This window comes from Lithobates pipiens, unplaced genomic scaffold, assembly GCF_037356315.1.
Source record: "Lithobates pipiens isolate NorthernLeopardFrog02 unplaced genomic scaffold, aLitPip1_a1.2 Scaffold_30, whole genome shotgun sequence".
In the NCBI taxonomy this organism is placed as follows: domain Eukaryota; kingdom Metazoa; phylum Chordata; class Amphibia; order Anura; family Ranidae; genus Lithobates; species Lithobates pipiens.
This window is the reverse complement of record NW_027507791.1, coordinates 38,096,783-38,118,650: the sequence shown is the minus strand read 5'-3', so window position 1 is coordinate 38,118,650 and position 21,868 is coordinate 38,096,783. Positions and strand designations below refer to the sequence as shown.

At 41.7% G+C, this 21,868-nt stretch overlaps 1 protein-coding gene across 4 annotated transcripts in view; it reads left to right on the top strand.

Annotated features, from left to right (window-relative positions):
* Nucleotides 1–13,212: 13,212 nt before the first annotated feature.
* LOC143942659 (Fc receptor-like protein 5) overlaps nucleotides 13,213–21,868 on the top strand; it is a 51,749-nt gene continuing 43,093 nt past the window's right edge. For 3 of the 4 annotated variants that reach the window (XR_013264814.1, XM_077464037.1, XM_077464036.1), the window contains exons 1-3: nucleotides 13,213–13,304; nucleotides 16,887–16,907; nucleotides 18,682–18,942. Coding sequence is in view for 3 of the 4 variants with exons in the window: in XM_077464037.1 (XP_077320163.1) it covers nucleotides 13,271–13,304; nucleotides 16,887–16,907; nucleotides 18,682–18,942 (316 nt within the window). In the remaining variant the exon portion in view is untranslated. Of the gene's footprint in view, nucleotides 13,305–16,881; nucleotides 17,020–18,681; nucleotides 18,943–21,868 lie in introns of those variants that run through there. The other variant, XM_077464038.1, reaches the window with a different exon arrangement.

Genomic DNA, 21,868 nt, shown 5'->3' with positions numbered 1-21,868 from the left:
AGTAAGGGACACAGAGTGCCGGGGGTTCAGTAGTAAGTGGCACAGAGTGTCGGGGTTCAGTAGTAAGGGACACAGAGTGCCGGGGTTCAGTAGTAAGGGACACAGAGTGCCGGGGTTTAGTAGTAAGTGGCACCGAGTGTAGGAGTTCAGTAGTAAGTGGCACAGAGTGGCGGAGTTCAGTAGTAAGTGACGCAAAGGTTCTGGAATAATTACAACAAAGTTCCCAGAAACTCAACAGTAAGCCCTTGTACACACGGTCGGAGATTCCGACAAGTAAATCTGTCGGATTTTATCCGTCAGATTTTGTCCAATGGATTTGGTCTGAAACTGTTGCATACACACGGTGGGACGAAGTTGTCGGAAAATCCAATCGTTCAGAACGTGATGACATTATTTCATTACGACGGGACTACGTTCAGGCTAGTAGCCAATAGCTTTGATGTAGGAATTTGATCTGAGCATGCGTGGCACTTTGTCCGATTGGAATTTTCTACACATGATCGGAGTATGTCCGATCGGAGCATTTTGTCATAAAATATTTCCGGCAAGTTGGAAAATTTGGTCCTACGGATATTCCGACGCAAACAGTCCGATGCAGACCACACACAGTCGGAATATCCGAAAAAAGGCTCCGATCGGACACATTTCGTCGGAATCTCCGATCGTGTGTACAAGGGCCAAGGATGAGCTGAACACCCCCCCGGTTCGGTTCGCACCATAACCTGCGAAAAAAGAAAGAGCAGTAACACCCCAATAAAGGGTCAGAGGGCGCTGGTCACCCCTAATGTGTATGAAAAAAACAAAAAGATATCCCCTGAGTGGGGTTTTTAACAGCATATATTACCTGTAAGGGCTGATGTATATGCACAGTAGAAATAACTACTGAAATAAAGCGGATAGTTTGTAATACAAGTATTTATTAATAAAAAGGATTAAATGGGTGACACAATGGTCAAGAATTGAACTCCACTTGGTGAATAAAATGTATAATGGTACATGTATAAACAGAAAGATTACATCATATGAACCCTATTATATCTGTATACACAGTAAAACATACCATGCACCATGCACCATAACCTGCAAACAAACCTATTGGCTAATATGCAAGATATTGTCCTAAAAAGTGTTTGGGGACTCGGGTCCTGCCCCAGGGGACATGTATCAATGCAAAAAGAAGTTTTAAAAACGGCCATTTTTTCGGGAGCAGTGATTTTAATAATGCTTAAAGTGAAACAATAAAAGTGTAAAAGGTTTCCGTTACATCAGAGGGGGGTGGGGTCACCCACACGTCATTGGGGATGCCAGGCTTTCTCCCTTGTGTCAAATGGGGGCGGGGTCAGGTGACGGGTGGCCCCGCCCTCCTCATATAAGAAATGTCAGGCTGCCGGTATCCCCGCAGTGTTTCCACCAGTGGAGACAGAGGATGGATGGATGCTCGGAGAGATGATCATCCGTCGCTGGATAGCAAGAGTGGATTACCACCGCTGAAATCTTTTTTAAAATTTTTTTTTTTTTAATAAAGGACTTTTTCAACAGTGTATGTGTCTTTTTTAACATTCTTTTACACTTTCTTTGTGAAATGGTAGGGGTACTTTTGTACCCCCTTACCATTTAAAACAGGGGGGGCCGGGATCTGGGGGTCCCTTTGTTAAAGGGGGCTTCCAGATTCTGATAAGCCCCCCTGCCCGCAGACCACCACAACCAACGGCCAGGGTTGTGGGGATGAGGCCCTTGTCCTCATCAACATGGGGACAAGGTGCTTTGAGGGGTCACAGACCCCCAAAGCATCCTCCCAATGTTGAGGGCTTGTGGCCTGGTACAGTTCAGGAGGGGGGGTGCTCTCTCGTTCCCCCCCCCTTTTCCTGCAGCCTGCCAGGTTGCCTGCTCAGATAAAGGGTCTGGTATGGATTTTTAGGGGGAACTCCATGCCATTTTTATTTTTAAATTTGGCGTTGAGTTCCCCTTAAAATCCATACCAGACCTGGTCTGGTATGGATATTTAGGGGGAACCGCACGTCATTTTTTTTTTTATTTGACGCAGGTTTCCCCTTGATATCCATACCAGACCTGAAGGGCCTGGTAATTGAATTTGGGGGAACACTACGCTTTTTTTTTTTTTATCAATGACTTTCAATGACTGTTCTCTGTATTACGGGGAGCCGACAATTCATTATAGCCACGAGTGATTTTAAATGACTTTTTTTTACTATACTATACTATAGACACCCCCCAGGTACGAAATTTAACGGAATATTACACTTTTATTGTTTCACTTTAATCATTATTACAATCACTGCTCCTGAAAAAAACTGCAGTTTTTAAAACTTTTTTTTGCACTGATCCATGTCCCCTGGGGCAGGACCCGGGTCCCCAAACACTTTTTAGGACAATAACTTGCATATTAGCCTTTAAAATTAGCACTTTAGATTTCTCCCATAGACTCGTACAGGGTGTTCCGCGGCCTTTCGAATTTCCCGCAAACACCCCAAATTGAACAGGTGAACAGGCAATGACATGAGTTCGACTTAAACTCGAAGCTCATCCCTACTCAACAGTAATTCTACAAACTGTCACCTGATTGGGGTTTTCTCAATCAGTGAAATCCCTTCTGTCTGAAATTGGTAGTAGCAACCAAGCGAGTCATCTTCCTCCAGATGGTGGACGGGGCTAGCAGGACTGTGACTGGCTTTAGCAGTGGCCAATGACAGTCCTCCTCCTCCTCCTGGAAACAGGGCCCCCTCCTCCCAGCAGAACTGCACCCAATCTCTTCCCCATCACAAAAGCTGACAATCGCAGCTGCAGCAAAGTTAGAGAACCAAACTATGTTCCCATCTTTTACAATGTGTGGGGGCGCAGTGCCCCTCCCCCTCAGTGCAGGTGGGGAATTCTGAAATTGGAATGCATTCGTGTCTCACTGACACTTCCCTGCGCTGCTCTGCTGATGGGGAGGGAGTCGAGTGTCGGCAAAAGACTCTTCACGTGCCTCTTGTGGCACCAGTGCCGGGGGTTGCCTACCCCTTCTCTAATTGTTATTTTGTACATTTCTAGCATAAAACAAGCAAAGACCAGCTGATAAATAATGAATGTCTGTTTTTTTTATTAGTAAATGTACTTAAATTATTTATCTAATTTTTTTGCGATATTTCTCAGACTATTTTAACAAGTGTGCGGTATTTACCTCACATTCAATATTTTACTTTGATGAATTTACCCTTTTATTAGCTCATGTGATATTTAAAAAAAATGAGTCACGTGACCTTCATATCGCATCTGGTGACCTTCACCCCCATAGTCCATTCTAATGTCCTGTAGTCATTCTTATTTTTGCTTGGCACTATCATACAGCAGTTTTTGGTTGTCTTTTTTTCTTATTCGTTTTAAACTGTCTTCCTTTGCAACCTGCATACAAGAAGATGGTTATTTATATTATTTTAAATACATATAGTGTGTGTGTGTGTATATACTGTGTACAGTATGTGTGTATTTATATATGTTTTATATATATATATATATATATATATATATATATATATATATATATATATATATATTTGAGTTATTGGTTGAAGCTCTTGAACTTTTTCAACCTAAAAATAATAATAATAATTCTATCTATCTATCTATCTATCTATCTATATAAATATATATATGTATATATTTTTTTATTATTATTATTATTACTAATACATAAATATTCAATTATAAACCTCATTGTATGATTAAGCAAAAAGAACAGAACTGTAAATAGGTATATCTGAAGTTGAATTATAGAGGGTAAGGGACGGTAAACCTGGTTCGAATTATGTTTTAATTCTTCCTAACATGAAAACTTGACATATTGCGCCACCTAGTGGTACTGTGGAGATGTGCATACCAAGTTTGCCTGAAATCTCCACTGACACATTTCATGTTGATGATTCTGGATCTTCATTAAATAATTTTTTACATTTACTTTTCCACATGGACACCATGGTTATGAGGACAACCATTGTCCAACCATTGAACTTGTGTTGAATTTCAACCTAAAAATAATAATAATAACTCTCTATATATATATATATATATATATATATATATATATATATATATATATATATATATATACATATATACAATATACATACATATATATATATATATATATTCTTATTCTTATTCTTATTATTTCTGTTACATAATATTAAATTATAAACCTTATTATATGATTAAACAAAAAATAACAGAGCTGTGAATAGTTATATCTGAAGTTGAATTATAGAAGGTAAGGGACAGTAAACCTGGTTCGAATTATGTTTTAATTCTTCCTAACATCAAAACTTGACATATTGCGCCACCTAGTGGTACTGTGGAGATTTTTATACCAAGTTTGCCTTAAATCTACACTGACACATTTCATCCATCGTTATTTATTATAATGCCAAGAGAGAGATTTTTAACATGATGAAAATAAATCTATGATAAAGGAGCCTTTGTGCTCCTTATATGTATATACTCAAACACATGTACTTTTTTTTATTTTATTCCATAAATATGCCATCAAATGTTAGTCAATTTAGCAGATCTTTAGGTTTTGGTGTTGATGATTCTGGATCTTCATTAAATCATTTTTTACATTTACTTTTCCACATGGACACCATGGTTATGAGGACAACTGTTGTCCAACCATTGAACTTGTGTTGTTTTTCAACCTAAAAATAATAATAATAACTCTATATATATATATATACATATATACTATATATATATATATATATATATATATATATATATATATATATATATATATATTATTATTGTTATTATTATTATTCAACCTAAAAATAATAATAATAACTCTATATATATACATATATACAATATATATATATATACATATATATATATATATATATATATATATATATATATATATATATATACATATATATATATATATATATATATATATAAATATATATATATATACACATATATATATATATATATATATATATACATACATATATATATATATATATATATATATATATATACATATATATATATATATATATATATATATATATATATATTGTTGTTATTATTATTATTATTATTTCTGTTACATAATATTAAATTATAAACCTTATTATATGATTAAACAAAAAGAACAGAGCTGTGAATAGGCATATCAGAAGTTGAATTATAGAGGGTAAGGGGCGGTAAACCTGGTTCATATTATGTTTTCATTCTTCCTAACATGAAAACTTGACATATTGCGCCACCTAGTGGTACTGTGGAGATTTTTATACCAAGTTTGCCTTAAATCTACACTGACACATTTCATCCATCATTTTTATTATAATGCCAAGAGAGAGATTTTTAACATGATGAATGAAGCCTTTGTGCTCCTTCTATGTATATACTCAAACACATGTACTTTCTTTATTTTATTCCAGAAATATGCCATCAAATGTTAGTCAGTTAGCAGATATTTAAGTTGTAGTGTTGATGATTCTGGATTTTCATTAAATAATTTACTTTTCCACATGGACACCATGGTTATAAGGACAACCATTCCAAGAATCCCAAATACAACACTGATATGAATATATGATGCAGCTGGTGGAAGACAAAAGCAAAGTTGGTTTCTCGCTTACATTTATAATTTTGTGAACCGTTCCTTATTCCAACCTAAATGCTAAAGCATCCCTTAAGAAAAGAAAAAAATCCATCATGCCATGACCATGTACACAATGGTTTCCACAGGAAAGAATTTGTCCACTCGTGGAGAAGTCAAGAAGATTGGTGGGCACTTCTTTTACTTCTTACTTCTTTTTTGATACCACAACAATTAACCCAAGATTCTTCTTAGCAACTTTGGGTCCTTCAGATCAAGACTGGTGGGCATTTCTTTTGTTGCTCTTTCTTGATAACAAAACAATTCAGCCAAGGGTCTTCTTAACACCTTTAGGTCCTTCAGGTCAAGGCTGGTAGGCATTTCTTTTGTTGGTCTCCTTGATAACACAACTCGCCCAAGGGTTTTTAGTACCTATGGGTTCTTCAGGTCAAGATTATTGGACATGTTTTTTGTTGGTCTTCTTGATACTACAACAGTTAACTCAAGGGTCCTCATAGGAACTTTGGGTCCTTCAGATTAAGACTTGTGGGCACTTCTTTTGTTGATTATTTCATTGATAACAACACAATTCACTCAAAGGTCTTCTTAGCACCTCTAGGTTCTTCAGGTCAAGGCTGGTAGGCATTTCTTTTGTTGGTCTCCTTGATAACACAACAATTCACCCAAGGGTTTTTTAGTACCTATGGGTTCTTCAGGTCAAGATTAGTGGACTCTTTTTTTTGTTGGTCTTCTTGATATAAAAACAATTAACCCAAGGGTCTTCTTAGTAACTTTGGGTTTTTCAGATCAAGACTGGTGAGCACTTCTTTTGTTGGTCTCCTTGATAGCACAACAATTCATCCAAGGGTTTTCTTAGTACCTATGGGTTCTTCAGGTCAAGACTAGTAGACGTATTTTTTGTTGGTCTCTTTGATACCACAACAATTAACCCAAGATTCTTCTTAGCAACTTCGGGTCCTTCAGATCAAGACTTGTGGGCACTTCTTTTGTTGGACTCATTGATAACAACACAATTCACACAAAGGTCTTCTTAGCACCTTTTAGGTCCTCCAGGTCAAGGCTGGTAGGCACTTCTTTTGTTGGTCTTTTTGAAAACAAAACAATTCATCCAAGGGCCAGGTGGTCTTCTTAGCCCTTTTGGGTCTTTTAAGCCATCTTTCCAAGCCTTGTCTTTAGGTCTTTTGTGTTCCCACCAGGCATCCTGCAACCACCTCATTTTATTAGCCTTCTAAAGAATCTATATGGTGACAGTTCTCTTTTCCACCATCTCCCACTTCATATTGATGTTAGTCACCTCTCCAAGAGAGCACTTAATTGTATCTTATTATTCTTATATCTTGTTATTTATATGTTTGATCTACAATTAAATTGTGCGTGGTTCTTTTAAAGTTTGTGACGTTCTTTAGATACCAGGACCTAAGTTGGGCTATTTTCTCTTTCTCTTTTATGCTTATGATGACATCCACACATACTTAGTCCACATTTACACATGAGCAGTTGCCTGTGTTAAACTGCAGATTGATCACAGATCAGTAAAGAAAATGAAAAAAAAATCGAGTCATAAGAAAAAATATGGTCCTCTGAACCTACCCTTTTGTATCTGAATCGTGTATTACTCTTTTTACTCTTTTACAGTTTAAATCACACATGGAGGTCTATTTTTATCACAACACTGAAAGAAGTAAAGCTATTTCTTCAATCAATGGCAATCGAAAATTTGACCGGATTCTAACCTTTCTACCCTCTACTAAAATAGTGCTTTTTACTGCTGTTGGTTTCTTCGTAGAAGAGATTTCTACTTTACTTCCTGTCTTCAGGAAATGATAAAGGTAGCAACAAAATCTGACAATGTTTCTTACCCTCCAAAAAAAAGATATGTGAGTGGCCTTCTATGTGCTTACATTTGGGGAAAGCGCTTGTCGATTAAACTAACAATGGTCCGCTAGACCCTCAGAGGAGTTTACTAAAGAAAACTGGCCCTTTGCTTAGAAAGTTTGGAGACCACAGGTCTAGGAGACAAAAAACACATTTTTAGCAGAGACGGGAAGGCCAAAAACTCCTGACTATGTTTCCCTGCTATCTGTGCTTTCCCGTCCCCGTGTTAACCTCAAATTATTGTATCGGTATCACAAGGACAGGAAGTGAGGTAAACTCTCAGCAATGGGATCACAGACAGAAATAAAAATCTGGCTTAAAATGTAACTTTTCCCCTCTCTATCCAAACCAAAAAAAAAAAAATCTTGGCATGAGAGTTTAGGTACTTACTAGAAATAGCCAGGAACACTGATGCAAACATGCTGGCTTGGAGCAACGACAGCTTAATGACTGTAATGAATGTCCTGAATTTCTAAACTAGATTTCAAAATGTGCTGTTAGTGAAAATTACACAACAAAAATATTCAAGGGAAACAAAGAGGTCAATGTGGAATGTTTACACTGATCGGAACACTTACTATTATTTTTTCATAATAAAGAGCCAAAGTACAGTACAGTCAAAAGTACAGTGGTGTGAAAAAGTGTTTGCCCTCTTCCTCCTTTCCTGTTCCTTTGCATGTTTGTCACACTTAAGTGTTTCGGAACATCAAACCAATTTAAACAATAGTCAAGGACAACACAAGTAAACACAAAATGCAATTTGTAAATGAAGGTGTTTATTATTAAAGGTGAAAAAAAATCCAAACCATCATGGCCCTGTGTGAAAAAGTGATTGCCCCCCTTGTTAAAGCATACTATAACTGTGGTTGTCCACACCTGAGTTCAATTTCTCTAGCCACACCCAGGCCTGATTATTGCCACACCTGTTCACAATTAAGGCATCACTTAAATAGCAGCTGCTTGACACAGTAAGGTCCACCAGAAGATCCTTAAAAGCTACACATCATGCCGAGACCCAAAGAAATTCAGGAACAATTGAGAAAGAAAGTAATTGAGATCTATCAGTCTGGAAAGGGTTATAAAGCCATTTCCAAAGCTTTGGGAATCCAGCGAACCACAGTGAGAGCCATTATCCACAAATGGCGAAGACATGGAACAGTGGTGAACCTTCCCAGGAGTGGCCGGCCGCCCAAAATTACCCCAAGAGCGCAGCGACGACTCATCCAAGAGGTCACAAAAGACCCCACAACAACGTCCAAGGAACTGCAGGCCTCACTTGCCTCAGTTATGGTCAGCGTTCATGCTTTCACCATCAGGAAAAGACTGGGCAAAAATGGCCTGCATGGCAGAGTTCCAAGGAGAAAACCACTGCTGAGCAAAAAGAACATCAAAGCTCGTCTCAATTTCTCTACAACACATCTTGATGATCCCCAAGACTTTTGGGACAACATTCTGTGGACCGATGAGACAAAAGTGGAACTCTTTGGAAGGTGTGTGTCCAAGTATATCTGGCGTAGAAGGAACACTGCATTTCATAAAAAGAACATTATACCAACAGTAAAATATGGTGGTGGTAGTGTGATGGTCTGGGGCTGTTTTGCTGCTTCAGGACCTGGAAGACTTGCCGTGATAAAAGGAACTATGAATTCTGCTGTCTACCAAGAGATCCTGAAGGAGAATGTCCGACCATCTGTTCGTGTACTCAAGCTGAAACGAACTTGGGTTCTGCAGCAGGACAATGATCCTAAACACACCAGCAAGTCCACCACCGAATGGCTGAAGAAAAACAAAATGAAGACTTTGGAGTGGCCTAGCCAAAGTCCTGACCTGAATCCTATTGAGATGTTGTGGTATGACCTTAAAAAGGCCGTTCATGCTCGAAAACCCTCTAATGTAACTGAATTAGGACAATTCTGCAAAGATGAGTGGGCCAAAATTCCTCCAGGACGCTGTAAAAGCCTCATTGCACGTTATCGCAAACGCTTGGTTGCAGTTGTTGCTGCTAAGGGTGGCCCAACCAGTTATTAGGTTTAGGGGGCAATCACTTTTTCACACAGGGCCATGATGGTTTGGATTTTTTTTCACCTTTAATAATAAACACCTTCATTTACAAATTGCATTTTGTGTTTACTTGTGTTGTCCTTGACTATTGTTTAAATTGGTTTGATGTTCCGAAACACTTAAGTGTGACAAACATGCAAAGGAACAGGAAATGAGGAAGGGGGCAAACACTTTTTCACACCACTGTATGTGGAGACCCGACCATCACAACTACCTATATGGCCAAAAGTATGTGGCGACCCAACCATCACATCTACATATATGGCCAAAAGTATGTAGAGGCCTGACCATCACAACTATATATATGGCCAAAAGTATGTGGAGACCCAATCATCACACTTACCTATATGACCAAAAGTGTGTAGAGGCCTGACCATCACACCTACATATATGACCAAAAGTATGTAGAGGCCTGACCATCACACCTACATATATGGCCAAAAGTATGTAGAGGCCTGACCATCACACCTACCTATATGACCAAAAGTATGTAGAGGCCTGACCATCACACCTACCTATATGACCAAAAGTATGTAGAGGCCTGACCATCACACCTACCTATATGATGGCCAAAAGTATGTAGAGGCCTGACCATCACACCTACATATATGGCCAAAAGTATGTAGAGGTCTGACCATCACACCTACCTATATGACCAAAAGTATGTAGAGGTCTGACCATCACACCTACCTATATGGCCAAAAGTATGTAGAGGCCTGACCATCACAACTATCTATATGGCCAAAAGTATGTAGAGACCTGATCATCATACCTACCTATATGACCAAAAGTATGTAGAGGTCTGACCATCACACCTACCTATATGGCCAAAAGTATGTAGAGGCCTGACCATCACAACTATCTATATGGCCAAAAGTATGTAGAGACCTGATCATCATACCTACCTATATGACCAAAAGTATGTAGAGGCCTGACCATCACACCTACCTATATGGCCAATATGTAGAGACCGGACCATCACATCTATCTCTATGGCCAAAATTATGTAGAGACCCGACCACCACACCTACCTATATGACCAAAGGTATGTAGAGACCCGACCATCACACCTTCTTATATGGCCAAAAGTATGTAGAGACCTGACCATCACACCTACCTATAAGGCCAAAAGTATGTAGAGGCCTGACCATCACACCTACCTGTATGGCCAAAAGTATGTAGAGACCCGACCATCATATCTACCTATATGGCCAAAAGTATTTAGAGACCATACCATTACACCTACCTATATGACCAAAAGTATGTAGAGACCCGGCCATCACACCTATCTGCAGTACTGTGCAAAAGGCAGGTGTGAAGAAATGCTCTAAAGTAAGAACGCTCCCGCCTACCTACGGTATACGACCAAAAGTATGTGGAAACCTGACTATCACGCCTACCTATATGGCCAAAAGTATGTAGAGACCCTGCCATCATAAATACCTATATGGCCAAAAGTATGTAGAGACCCGGCCATCATAATTACCTCTATGGCCAAAAAGTATATAGAGACCCGCCTATCATAATTATCTCTATGGCCAAAAAGCATGTAGAGACCAAACCATTATACCTACCTGCAGTACTGTGCAAAAGTATGTAGAGACCCAACCATCACACCTACCTGCAGTACTGTGCAAAAGTTTTAGGCAGGTGTGAAGAAATGCTCTAAAGTAAGAATGCTTTCAAAAATATATATATATATTTCAATTATATTTTAATTGTTTATTTTTATCAATTTACAAAATGCAAAGTAAGCAAAAGAAAAATCGAAATCAAATCAATATTTGGGGTGACCACCCTTTGGCTTCACACCACCATCACTTCCAGGACTCCTTCTTCTTCTTTACACTGAAGATAGTTCTTAATAACATTGGCTGTGTGTTTGGGGTCATTTTCCCGCTGCACAATAAATTTGGGACCTCCCTGATAGTATGGCATGATGGATAAGTATCTGCCTGTATTTCTCAGCATTGAGGACACTGTTGATCCTGACCAAGACCAACTCCATTTGCAGAAATGCCGCCCCAAACTTGCAAGAAACCTCCCCCATAGTCACACCAAATATTGATTGGTTTTGGATTTCTCTTCTGTTTATTTACTTTCCATTTGGCATATTGATAAACTATCAACACTTCTATTTCTGAAAACATTCTTAACCACTTGGCGCCCAAGCTACGTCATATGACGTTGTGGGCTTTGTGGTGTAATATCTGAATGATGCCTGAGGTTACAGACATCATTCAGATATCGGCATTTTAAGCCGGCGATTCCCTGCACCATAAGAATGATCATAGCCGCTGTTCCTCCGCTTGATCGTTCTTACGGGTGGCGGGAGGGGACGCCCCCCCCTCCCGCCGCTCTCCGGGGCTTGTACCGACTCACCTCTTCCATCGGTGAGTCGGTCACAGGATCCGCCAGCCCCCGGATGATACCATAGAGATTTCTGGCGGACCAGATGGTCCCCGGAGTCTCTATGATCGCTCGGAGGCCAGGTGTGACGTCATAACATCGCGCCCGACCTCTAAACAATCATAGAGACTCCGGGGACCATCTGGTCCGCTGGAAATCTCTATGGTATCATCCGGGGGCATTCAAATTAACGGCGCCGCTTTGGCTAGGAAGCCAAGATCGTTTTTTTTTATTTTTTATTTTATGCTTCCCAGCCTAGAGGTGAGATATGGGGTCTTATTGACCCCCCATATCTCACTGTAAATAGGTCCGATCGTGCCATATTCCTATTACAAGGGATGTTTACATTTCTTGTAATAGGAATAAAAGTAATCACATTTTTATTTTTATTTTTAAAGTGTCAAACTAAAATAATAAAAATAAAATTAATAATAAAAAAAAATATTTAAAGCGCCCTTGTCCCCGTGAGCTCGTACGCAGAAGCGAACGCATACGTAAGTCCCGCCCATATATGAAAACAGTGTTCAAACCACACATGTGAGGTATCGCCGTGAACGTTAGAGCGAGAGCAATAATTCTAGCCCTAGACCTCCCCTGTAATCCAAAACCAGTAAGAAAATTGAAAGCGTCGCCTGTGGGGATTTTAAATTAACATTTGGCGCCATTCCATGAGCGCGTGCAACTTTGAAGCGTGACATGTTGGGTATATATTTACTCGGCGTATCTTCCTCTTTCACATTATGCAAAAAAATTGGGCTAACTTTACTGTTTTTTCTTTCTGAAAAAAACATGTTCGAAAAATTGCTGCGCAAATACCGTGCGAGATAAAAAGTTGCAACGACCGCCCTTGTATTCTCTAGGGTATTTGCTAAAAAAAAAAAACATATATAATGTTTGGGGGTTCTATGTCATTTTCTAGCAAAAAAAAATTATGAATTTTACATGTAGGAGAGAAATGTCAGAATTGGCCTGGGTGCGAAGTGGTTAATTGACAACATTTTTACACACCTGCCTAAAGCTTTTGCACAGTAGTATAGCAATGCAGACAGTTTACACGAGGGGCACTTTTAATAACAAGGGTCACCTTAGTCACTATGAGGAAAGACTGGAAAGGTGTTGATGCCAGCTGACCAAAGGCCACTGGCAGTAATACACGAGGGCAGGTGTTAGGAAATGTTAGCAAACATTTGGAAATTTTAGAACTAAGAAAACAGAAGCTAGTTTCATCACAGGAAGTGTCAACCGTTATTTAACTTCTCGTAACTAAACCAAATCTTTTATTGTGTGCCTGTCTGTGACGGGATGATGTTGTCCACCTTCGTTGTGCTGATTTTAGGTGAGTACTTTTGCTTGTCTTTTCTCAGTCAATTCCTGCACCGCATCTCTTTCTTGGAGATTTCAGGGTATCCCTCACAAGTCTTGGTGCAGACATGGGGTTAGGCACTACCTGTGGTTCTTCTGTGTGAAGACATCCCCGGAAAACCTTATATCCAGGGCCGTCTTTAAGGCAGGGCAAAAGGGGCAGCTGCCCTGGGCCCTGTCTTTGTTGGGGGGCCCAAAGCATCTGCCTTATACTTGCCAACTATCCCAGTTTAAATTCCCTTGTCTCTTGAAGTTTTAGTCCTGTGCTGTGTCCCGATATCTCAGTGTGGAGTACTGGTACTAATTCTGCCCAGCTCTGCCCTATTGTTGTGTACAGATGACTTACCTGCAGACCCTGTGTTTACATGTAAATAACCGGCATTCATATGTAATTGAATAGCTGCGGCCAGCAGCATTGATATGTAAATAAAGGCGGCATTCATATGTATATCATGCCTCCCCTGCAGTGAGGAGATGATGTGCTGTAACCTCTAACAACCAATCAGTGAGCAGAATTACTGTATAGTAAACTCTAGCAACCAATTAACAAGCAGAAATCATGTGCTGTAACCTCTAGCAACTAATCAGTGAGCCGTAATGTGTGCTGTAACCTCTAGCAACCAGTCAGTAAGCAGTAATGGTATGTTGTAACCGCTGGCAACCAATTGCAATTTCTGCCTGATCTGATACAGTAACCGATTTTAAGTCTAGCTGCTATTTATTATATGTCTCAGAGCAGGTGGAGAGGGAAATTGCATGGGGGGGGGGGGGGCCCAATAAAATTTTTGCCCAGGGTCCAATCAATATTAAAGATGGCCCTGCTTATATCCCCTATGGCTCAGGGATTTTAAGGTGTTCCTGGGATGGTTTGGCACAGATAGAATATTAGGCACTTCCTTCTACCCAGTATCGGTACTTTCTTGGGGATTTCAAGGTGTTCCTTGGATATCTTAACAAGAAGAACTGGGGTCTATGTAAAGACATCCCACACAGCATTAGACACTCCATTGTAATCCAGTACCGGATCCTGGTTCTTCCATGTCAAGGCATCCCTGGGATGTTTTGGCACAGAAACAACATAAAGGCAATTCCACTGGCCAGTACTGGAGCCCAATTCTTCCTTTGGGATTTCAAGATTTTCCTGAAATGTCTTGGTACAGACACAGTATTAGCAGGGCCGTCTTTAATATTGATTGGACCCTGGGCAAAAAATGTCTTGCCCGCCCGCCCCCCATGCAATTTTACTCTCCACCTACTCTGAGATATACAATAAATAGCAGCTAGACTTAAAATCAGTTTACTATTGTGATTGGTTGCCAGCAGTTACAGCATATAATTACTGCTTATTGACTGGTTGCTAGAGGTTACAGCACACATTACGGCTCACTGATTAGTTGCTAGAGGTTACAGAAAATGATCTCTGCTTGTTATATGGTTGCTATATGGTTATATGTTATATGTTATATGGTTGCTACAGATTACTGTACAGGAATACTGCTCACTGATTGGTTGCTAGAGGATACAGTACATCATCTCCTCACTGCAGGGGGGCATGATATACATATGAATGCCGCCTTTATGTACATATCAATGCCGCTGGCCACAGCCATTTACTTATGAATGTAACATTACATGTAAACACAGGGTGTGCAGGTGAGTCATCTGGTACACAACAATAGGTCAGAGCTGGGCAGCATTAGTACCAGCACTTTCCACTGAGATATCGGGACACAGCACAGGACTAAAAGTTCAAAGGACAAGGGAATTTAAACTGGGATAGTTGGAAAGTATTAGGCCCCTTTCACACTGGGGCGGTTTTCAGGCGTTACAGCGCTAAAAATAGCGCCTGTGTAGTGCCTGAAAAAAACAGCCCCTTTCACTTCAGTGTGAAAGCCGGAGGGCTTTTTCCCACTGAAGCGGTGCGCTGGCAGGACGGTGAAAAAAGTCCTGCTAGCCGGATCTTTGGAGCAGTGAAGGAGCGGTGCATTCACCGATTCTAAGCCGCTCCTACCCATTGAAATCAATGGGACAGCGCGGCAATTTTTAACCCTTTTTCGGCCGCTAGCGGGGGTTAAAACCACCTCGCTAGTGCCCGCAGACCGCCGCTAAAATGACGGTAAAGCGCCGCTAAAAATGGCGGCGCTTTACCGCCGACGGCCGCACCGCCTCAGTGTGAAAGGGGCCTTAGGCAGCTGCTTTGGGCCCCACAACAATGACAGGGCCCAGGGCGGCTGCCCCTTTTGCCCTGCCTTGAAGACGGCCCTGAGTATTGGACACTTCTGCAGTCCAGTACCAAAGACCGGTCCTCCTTTGCCAAGACATCCCAAAAACACCTTTACATTTTTAAGGACTCCTTGGGGATGTTAACGTGTTACTGGAATGTCTTGGGATAGATACTGTATTAGGCACTTCCTGCTGAACAGAATCAGACCCTGGAGATTTCAAAGTGTTCCTGGGATGTTTTGGCACAGACATGGCATTGGACGGTTCCTATCTGCCAGTATTAGATCCTGGTTCTTCTTTGTAGATTTCAAGGTTTTCCTGGGGTGTCTTGGCATAGACACAGTATTAGACATTTCCTGTAGTCTGGTACTGGACCCTGGTTCCCATCCCAAAGAACATCTGGCATCCCTAAGGATTCCTTGGGGATTTAAAGGTGTTCCTGAGATGTCTTGACACAGTATTAGGACCTTCCCATTGTCCAGTAACATATCCCAGTTCTTCCTTGGGGAATGTTTCTGGGATGTCTATTCATAGACACGGCATTAGGCATTTCCTATGGCCTAGTATCAGACCCCATTTCTTCTTTGTTAAGACATCCCAAGAACACTTTGAAGTCACTTAAGATTCCTTGGGGGTTTCAAGGTATTACTGGTATGTCTATGCACAGACACAGTAATAGGCACTTCCCAATGCCCAGTATCAGACCCTGGTCCTTTCTTGGGGCTCTCAAAGTGTTCTAGGATGTCTTGGCACAGACATGGCCATGGGCACTTCCTGCTTTCCAGTACCAGACCCCAGTTATTTTTTTGGGATTTCAAGATGTTTCTGGGCATAGACACAGAATTAGGCAGATTCTATTGCCTAGTACCAGGCCCCGGTTCTTCTGTACCAAGATATCCCAAGAACATCTTAAAATCCCTGATTCTTCCTAGGAGTTTCAAAGTGTTCCCGGCATATCTTGGTGCAGACATGGTATTGGAAAGACACCCAACCTTGCATAAGTGCCAACAACTGTTGGCCTAGCAACTCTACCACAACCATCAATACTTGACCTGTGGACTTTTTTTCCAGTAATTTAAAGACCAACCATTTTCCATTTCGGCTTCTATGAGTTCTCCTCAGGATTCTTCTCCTATTGGCACTATATAAATCCTGTATAGTAATAATATAATATTGAGCAAGTGATGGTACTGAAAATTTTCAATGGCCGCCAAGGACAGACTCACTTAAATTTCAAATGTTACGCTATCGCCAAGGACAGGCTCACTTGAATTTCAAATGTTACGCTATCAGAAGATTCACGGATACTCATTCTTTCTTTTCTGTTTTTCAGCTTTGGTTACATCAGAATCTGGTAAGTACCACGTAGGAGGTCTATAATTTGTTGTTTTTTTCCTATTAGCACCTTCAAGATCTTACCATGTAGCCTCATCCCAAAAGCTGAGGTCAAGAGTTTAAAATTCCAGGTAGTTTATTTTAAGCCTCTATTGCCACTAAGATTGACTTATTTATGCCACGGTTCTTAAAAGCAGGAGATAGTGATTGTGTGTGTGTGTGACATGATTACATCAATTATTTCCACAATGTGATGACATATTAACTGTCAGTATATTGAGAAATCTCTACACTTGGGTTTCCAGTAAGACAATAACTGACCTGAAAGTCACTCATACTAAGCCCTTGTACACACGGTCAGGGCTGGACTGGGACAGAAATTTGGCCCTGGAATTCATCCAGACTGGCCCACTTACATTTTGAGTGTCCCATCAGCACTCCCTTACATCAGAGTGTCCCATCACCAGCCCCCTTACAACAGAGTGTCCCATCACCAGCCCCCTTACATCAGAGTGTCCCATCACCAGCCCCCTTACAACAGTGTCCCATCACCAGCCCCCATACATCAGAGTGTCCCATCACCAGCCCCCTTACAACAGTGTCCCATCACCAGCCCCCATACATCAGAGTGTCCCATCACCAGCCCCCTTACATCAGAGTGTCCCATCAGCACCCCTTACATCAGAGTGTCCCATCAGCACCCCCTTACATCAGAGTGCCCCATCAGCACCCCCTTACATCAGAGTGCCCCATCAGCACCACCTTACATCAGAGTGCCCCATCAGCACCACCTTACATCAGAGTGCCCCATCAGCACCCCCTTACATCAGAGTGTCCTATCAGCAGCCCCCTTACATCAGAGTGTCCCATCAGCACCCCCTTACATCAGAGTGTCCCATCAGCACCCCCTTACATCAGAGTGTCCTATCAGCAGCCCCCTTACATCAGAGTGGCCCACTGAGCCATTGGCCCACCGGGAAACTCCCGGTAGTCCCGATGGCCAGTACATGCCTGCACACGGTCGGAGATTCCGACGGAATGTGTCCTATCGGACCGTTTTGTCGGATATTCCGGCTGTGTGTGGTCTACATCGGACTGTTTCCTTCGGAATATCCGTTGGACCAAGTTTTCCAACTTGTTGGTAAAATTTTCAGACAAAATGCTCCGATCGGACATACTCCGATCATGTGTAGAGAATTCCGATCGGACAAAGTGCCACGCATGCTCAGATCAAATTCCTACACCAAAGCTATTGGCTACTAGCCTGAACGTAGTCCCGTCGTAACGAAATAACATAATCAGGTCGGATTTTCCAACATCTTTGTCCGACAGTTTCGATAGTTTCGGACAAAATCCGTTGGACAAAATACGACGGATTTGGTTGTCGGAATCTCCGACCGTGTGTACAAGGGCTAAGAAGAAATGTAACCAGGTGCCTTTTCTGCTTTTAGGGCCCCATCCAGGTGTCACATTTTTGTTCAAAAGTGAATTCCTGCCAAACATTTTTTTTAGTTTAAGGGATAGAGTGAAAGGATGGAATACAACCTCTATTGGATTCTTAATGCTCTGTTTTCCCACTGGGGAGATCTCCCATTGCTTCCTGTCTCAGTGACACCACAGGAAGTGAGGAGAAGCATGGACAATACAGATGGTAGTAAAGCCTGAAAATGATTCTAACTCTTTTCAACTCTATCGTAAAAAAATAAAACCAAAAAAAAAAATATTTGGCTGAAGTTTAAAGTGAAGAACCCATTTAATGGTGCATCTATTATTTTTACTTATGTCTTTTGTAGCTTTAGTCCGACCTGTTGTGACCTTCAATCCCCCATGGAGACGAATAATATCTACAGACACAGTGACTATAGCATGTGACCTCGGTACTACGGCACAGGAGAGTGAAACGTTTTATTGGTACAGAGATGAGAAACTGATGGACATCCATCAGCAGAACTTCACCGTTCCATCGGCTTCAGCGGTGTACAATGGTGGAGATTACCAGTGCCGGACCAGCACCAGTGATATCAGTGACCCTGTCTATCTGGATGTTCGTTATAGTGAGTTAGCCGACTCAAAATACTTTTGTATCTACATCAGAATAACCAACATGGAGGCTCAGTATTCCTACTCATCAATGAGTGCCCTTCCTACAGTCCAAAGCTAGAATGAAAGCTTACCGTATATATACTCGAGTATAGGCCGACCCGAATATAAGCCGAGGCACCTAATTTTACCACAAAAAGCTGGAAAAAAGTTATTGACTCGAGTATAAGCCTAGGGTGCCATATACAGCCTGCCCTGTGCCCATTAAATATGCAGTAGCCATTGTAATAATTTGCTCTGGATAACAAATTATTATCACACAATACCGGTGTATTCAATGAAATACTTCACTCACCTCATGATGCTGATGTCCCGCTGTGATGATGATGTCCCGTGCAGCCGCGGGAGCGATGTCCCGCCTCCTATGACACACGGTACAGTGATTCCTATCATTGGATCACTGTACCAGAGGAGGTGGGACATCGCTATGTGGCTGCTTGCCATAACAAGGAGGAGGTGGGACATCGCGGCAGAGCGGCAGGAGGGGGAGGAAGGGGAATCGTAAGACAGCCCTGCATTACATTAGAACGTGAGGAGGGGGAATGGTGCGGTGCGCGCTGCGCGGCAAACTGACACAGAGGGAGGGGAAACTCACAGGGGCGCTGGCCCATTCACGAGCGTCACCACAGCGGCATGGCCCCGCCCCTTTTTCTCCTCCATTTCGGGCAAATTTTTCACTGACTCGAGTATAAGCCGAGGCAGCTTTTTTCAGCCCGAAAAGTGAGCTGAAAAACTCGGCTTATACTTGAGTATATACGGTAATTGGCATGCACCCAAATTAATGCTTGCAGGGTTTCATACAAACAGGTCCCAAGTTCTGTAACTGTGAGGAACATTAGAGTGTAAATTTTTGTTTATTAAAAAATCATACAAATATACAGCTTATTAATAAAAACATATTTGCATAAAAATAAACAACAACTAAACAAAAACAAGCTTGCTTACATCAGAAAGTAAAGAAAACCGTTTCCTGACAAGATAACATAGAAATATATTTTAATGACAATAAAAAAGAGACTACAAACTCCGAACCTCAACTTAAACACAATCCAGGCTAAGAATTATTTTGAGATTTAATCGCCTCCAAGATGCGATTCAAAACCCCCCCCCCATTAACTCCCCCCACATCATTCACCCCGACTTCCATATCATTCACCGTGCATTCTGCAACAACCACTCTCATTCCCTTCCTCTTCCCACCTCCCCCTCCACCATCATCCAATCCATCCCTCACTCCACCCCTCTGTGTCTGCCGACCTCCAGCTGCACTTCTGCCACGCCGAGGAGGAGGGGTTGGCACCACCGTACACGCTGGTCCAGCACCCTCCACTGTCTTCCCTACACTAGGAGAAACAAAAGGTGCAGACACATGACTTGACAACCACACTTTAGACACTGACTGGGGAACCACAGAATGGGGAGACACTGATACCACAGACGTCCTCACAGACACAGATTTTGATGGGACAGAGACACTGGGATCCCCAGGTACAACCTCCACCAACCCAGACTCAGATGGAAAAAATTCCTTCACCGACTCTGGCTTATTGTGCAAAGCCCCGGGGCACCGGCTATAAGGGTGACCAACCTTATCCCATAGGTTACATTTAATGATGTTACAGTCCCTTGCCAGATGCCCCAGTTCCTGGCACAAATAGCACTTCTGTTCTGGAGAGTTAAAGGAGAAATGTCCCTGGACTCCGCATTTATGGCACATCTTAGGTTGACCGGGGTAGAAGACAGTAATCCTATCTCTACCAATAAACGCAGAGGAGGGCAAATGCTGGACCACATTTCCACACACACTCAACCTCATTGACACTGACCACATACCTATCCAGATTCCTCTATCATCCACAATCTTTTTAAGGGGACACGAAATTTCACCAAACCTCCTCAGCCAGACCCATAAATCCTCAGGGGTATAGACTCATTCCTTGTCAGGATAGTCAAATTTTTTATCAAGGGCTGACGTGAGACAACTTTGGGGACAAGCCCCTTCCAGTCCGGCTGGCCACCATATACATGCTCAAACCGCTCCCAAAACAGATTCAGAGATTCACAAATTATATTCAAAGGAACCAGCCGGAATGATAAGAGCATAAATATCCTCCACCATAAATCCCATGGCTAGGATCTTATCCACAACCACCGTCCTGATAGGTGGAATACCTCCTCCTTCCCACCTGAGCTGTACCACATTCCTGCATTTAATGGAAGAAGGTTTGTTAGGTGAAAGTTGCATAACTGGCTCCCTTCCACCACCAGTAGCATGACTTTGTCTGGACACAGCCTTAGCATAATTCCTAACTGGGACAGGTGACACACTAACTGGTTGCATAGAAATATTAACTGGCTACATAGGAACCTCTGAAATCTGGTTTGGTATGGTATACTAACCACCATATAATTCCTCCCTCCTCCCCTCCAGCACAACAGTCCCGCTCACTATAGTCCCAGAAGTACCACAGATACCAGCAGTACCGTCATCAAGTATTGTCTTCTGTTTAGAAAAAACACCAGCTGTTTCAGCGTTCATATGGCCCTCCTGCTCTGCAGTTTCAATGTTAATGTGACATTCCTGCTCTGCACTGTTAGTGTCCACGTGGGACTCCCCGCAGGCAGCTATTCCTGCATTCCTTGCTGATTGCAAGGATCTGTTGGCAGATGCAATCTCAGGATTTTCAGCAAGCACTCCTTTATCAAGATCCTCATCTGATGAGTCAGTGCAGCTCAAGGGAGATTCCATTTCTGTGATGGCCTGCAGTAATTTGCCATTTTATTCAACCTCCTCCTAAGATGACCCAGGCTGCTGGGGAGGGAGGGGGGCAGATACTGACTCAGACATGACAGATCCTGAGACAGGGGTAGTACTGGAGA